At 50.4% G+C, this 3566-nt stretch overlaps 1 protein-coding gene across 1 annotated transcript; it reads right to left on the reverse strand.

Annotated features, from left to right (window-relative positions):
• Window positions 1–198: 198 nt before the first annotated feature.
• Window positions 199–2487, reverse strand: TEOVI_000551400 (Kinetoplastid RNA editing protein 1; the record flags this gene model as incomplete). Its single annotated transcript, XM_067223445.1, has 1 exon — window positions 199–2487. One exon carries the CDS (start codon window positions 2485–2487, stop codon window positions 199–201), a length of 2289 nt encoding a protein of 762 aa, XP_067079546.1.
• Between the last annotated feature and the right edge of the window lie 1079 nt (window positions 2488–3566).

Consider the following 3566-nt stretch of genomic DNA (forward strand, 5'->3'; position numbering starts at 1 on the left):
ACGTAGATCCAGAGCTTTAGGAGATTCAATCCAACAACTGTGAGAGAATGCGTGTCAGCACCCCTTTCCCTCGTCGCCGCTCATCCATTCCATTCTCCCATCGTTTGCTTGCTTTCTATTTCGGTGCGACACTGGTATCCCCGCTGCCCTTTCCTTCATTGTTTCATCTCCAACCCAAAGTTTCCGCCGAAACTCCTTTTACCCTACAACTTTCACATAGCCGAGGGGTGGAACCACCTGGATGAAGGGGTACGCATGCAACCGTTTTGAGACGTCGTCAACGTGCCTATTCATACGCAACGTGCCTTGCACCAGCACACGGCTGCCGAGTTTCACCTGATCTTTCAACAATGAGGCGGGGAAGTTGTCACCCATACATCGAATGACAATAAACTCCTTCTCCGGTTCCACCACTTCCCCTTCTTCACCCTTTGCTTCAACTGCCTTTGTGGAGGCTGGGTCCGGTGTGCACGCTGAAGCCGGTGTGGTTACTCCCTTTGAATTTATTCTCTCATCACCGTCAACCTCAAGGACATACTGCGTAACGGTCATGGCACCAAGGAAACCGTGTTGCACATCCGCTATGCGACCAATCATTAGCGCATTACTCCCGGCGCGGATGTGAACTGCCAATGCGTCTTGCTCGACAGGGGCAGGTGGTGCGACCCGCCTGACTTCTTCTGGAAGAGATTTCAGCTCATCCATATTGGTATTGCCGACGCTACCTTCTTTCTTTTCCGAATCATCAGGAGTTTCGCGGCTCCCGGCTCCATCACCGGTAGAGGACTTCTGTGGATAAAGTGTAGACTGTCTTTGCTTGGCGTATAGCTCGCGCAGTTGATCCTCCGTCAACTCCTCTCCGTGCACCGACTCCACGTGGTCGAGAAGAGCATCAAGTAGCCTAAAAGATGGAATATCCGTGCAGAAACCGCTGCCGACATTTTCACTTTGCTGTTGTTGAAGTGTTTGTTGCTTTTCGACGCAGATTGGGCATGTGAAGCGCCGTTTCGCTGCGGAAGCTGCCATACTTGGTCGCGTGCCGCGAAGCTTTTCCTTTAGCTTCTCCAGGGAACCCTTTTTTCCAATGACGGAGCCAGTGGAAACATCTGTGGTGCATGCGGAGGGAGTTACAACAGTATCTTCCTCACACGCTACCTGCAACTGCGCAGCCAACTCCTCTTCAGGCAAAAACGGATTCAGCGGCTCATTTTCCAGATCCTGCACCGCCGCGTTGGGGGAGTCACCGAAGGGATTTGGATATTTCTTTATCAGTTCTCGGATGGGTAATATCTGTCCGCCACTGCGGCCCTTTCCAACCGCCACGGCCCCGCCCGCCATCGCTCCGGGCCTTTTAATTCCTGGCGCGGCTCCCTCAGGTGTGGCCCGGGCGGTGGGCCGAGCAACCGCTTCCATCTCTTTGCGTCTGTCGGCAGTGCCCGTGACAACGGAGGCAAACGGCAGGAAGATGTTTGCACTATTTGACTTCGGTACATCATCACGTTGAGCCGCAACCGCATCCCACACATCGATAAGAAGCTCGTCCACAAGCTCATCATCCGGGAGCGAGAGCACAGCTTTACTGTACGGTATCTTCACGGCGCTGATGCCAGGGGCAGACAACTCCTTTTGCGGATCCGGTTGTTGCTTTACATCCAGAGTTGCAGAATCACCCGCCCGTGAGGCAGTTCCGCTTGCAGCAGACGATGAATGCTTTGCTACCTTTGCTGTAGTTATCGTTACTGCTCCCCCGAGAAGTTCGCCCTCTCCGGGACCATCAACCACCGCCGCTTTTGGATCTGATCCATGGTTTAACTTCACATGGTGGTCTGCAGAAAACTTCAGGCGAAAGGCCTTGCCGCAGGCGCTGCAGTGAAACTTCATTGTTGGGTCCGGAGGCAAGCGAGGCGGTAAAGCGGTACCAGCTGCCGTGGCACTTGCACCGCCTCTTCCGCCCGACGCCGCCGTCGATTCACTCACGTGTGAAACAGCGGTGGTTGTAGCCTTCTTTTCCTTAGTTGGTGTCGTGTAGAAACTTTCGTCTAGAACTAACTGCCGTGCACCTGTCGTGTGAAGTGGTGGCGGCAGATGTGTGGGTTCGTAAGCTAATTTCATCCCGCCCATGCGCTCCAACTGTGCTGCTGGCATAATCACCTCCGGCACCTCGGGAGGCGTTCCATTTGGTGCTAACTGTGGCGGAACATTTAAAAGTACTCCATGCTTCACATGTGCTTCATGAAGCAATAAATAGTGTACATCCTCCTCAGTAAGTTCGAAGGTTTCGTAAAAGCAGAGCTCGCGTGGCTCAGTGGTGCCACTTTCAGGTGTCGGAAGCGAACACCGGAGTGGAATTGTGCGGGTGTGCAGCGGCATCAAACGGTTTAACGCCCACGTGACAACCGCCCCCACATGTGTTGGGGACATTTGGAGGCATGAACCGCCGTTGCCCTTGCCGCTGAGACGGCCACTGCGGCGGGTGAGGCGTCTCATGAACGATACTAAACAAAGAACAGGAAAGGGGCTACAAGAAACAAACAAACAAAAAAGAGACTGTATAATAAATGAGGAATAGGGAAGCTGTCTATACGGTGTGCCCCACGTGTTGGCATACCAGTGGTTGCGATAAAATGAAGCTGGTAGAAGGAAACGAAAAACAATAAAAATACTTGATGCTACACATATATTTATGCATACAAATATGTACTAGGGCTGCGCGCCCCGGTAAATGTATTGCCCAGTGCTTTCAGCACCGCCTCCGCCTCCTCTCTTTCAAAGTGAAAATGTGTTACTGCTGCTTTTCCTTCATATGTTTCTCTTATCTACATTATTATTATTATATTCCATTTCTGTCACTCACAAACGAATAGATGTGAAAAATTTTCTCATACTCTCCTTGCGCCCTGTTACTTTTCTTTCTTAGCACAAAATCCCACACCCGGCCCTCCCTCTTCCCTGCCGCTAAACGACAACAATAGCAACAGTAGCCACAACAATAGCAATCGCAATGATGATAATAACAAATGTGCAAACAAACAAAGAGATGCGCGGTACTGAAGTGTGCACGACAAATGGGAGCATCCACCGGTATTATTATCACCAACAAGGACACCAAGCGCAGCCATAATAAGACGAACGCACAAATGTGCGATCACACTCACTTACTCAATTAAATACTTATTTACGTTTCCAACAGCGTTCATTTGCTCTCCCCAGTGTGTCACTCTGATGTGAAGAAAGACGATGGGGTCACGAGGGGGGAAAATAAAAAGGAACAAAGTCCGAAGAATTAAAAAGAAAAAGGGAGCATCTCTATGAGGTTGTTAACAGCGACTCGGTGAATAAATTTCCCTCCCACGTTAACAGCTTCTTTCCATTACTCCCTGAACCAGCGGCAACCAATAAGGCGTACCGTGAAAAACCACGCACGAATGGCGACAACATATCATCCAACGAGTGGGACAAATGAAATTCAAGAAAAAAAATCATCGTATATGAATACCTATGTACTTGTATAGAGACAAAAAAGGTAGTGGTCCATATTCCCTCTCCCTCTCTCTCTCTCTCACACA

This window comes from Trypanosoma equiperdum (genome assembly GCF_001457755.1).
Source record: "Trypanosoma equiperdum strain OVI genome assembly, contig: ctg_1877, whole genome shotgun sequence".
Taxonomy (NCBI): domain Eukaryota; phylum Euglenozoa; class Kinetoplastea; order Trypanosomatida; family Trypanosomatidae; genus Trypanosoma; species Trypanosoma equiperdum.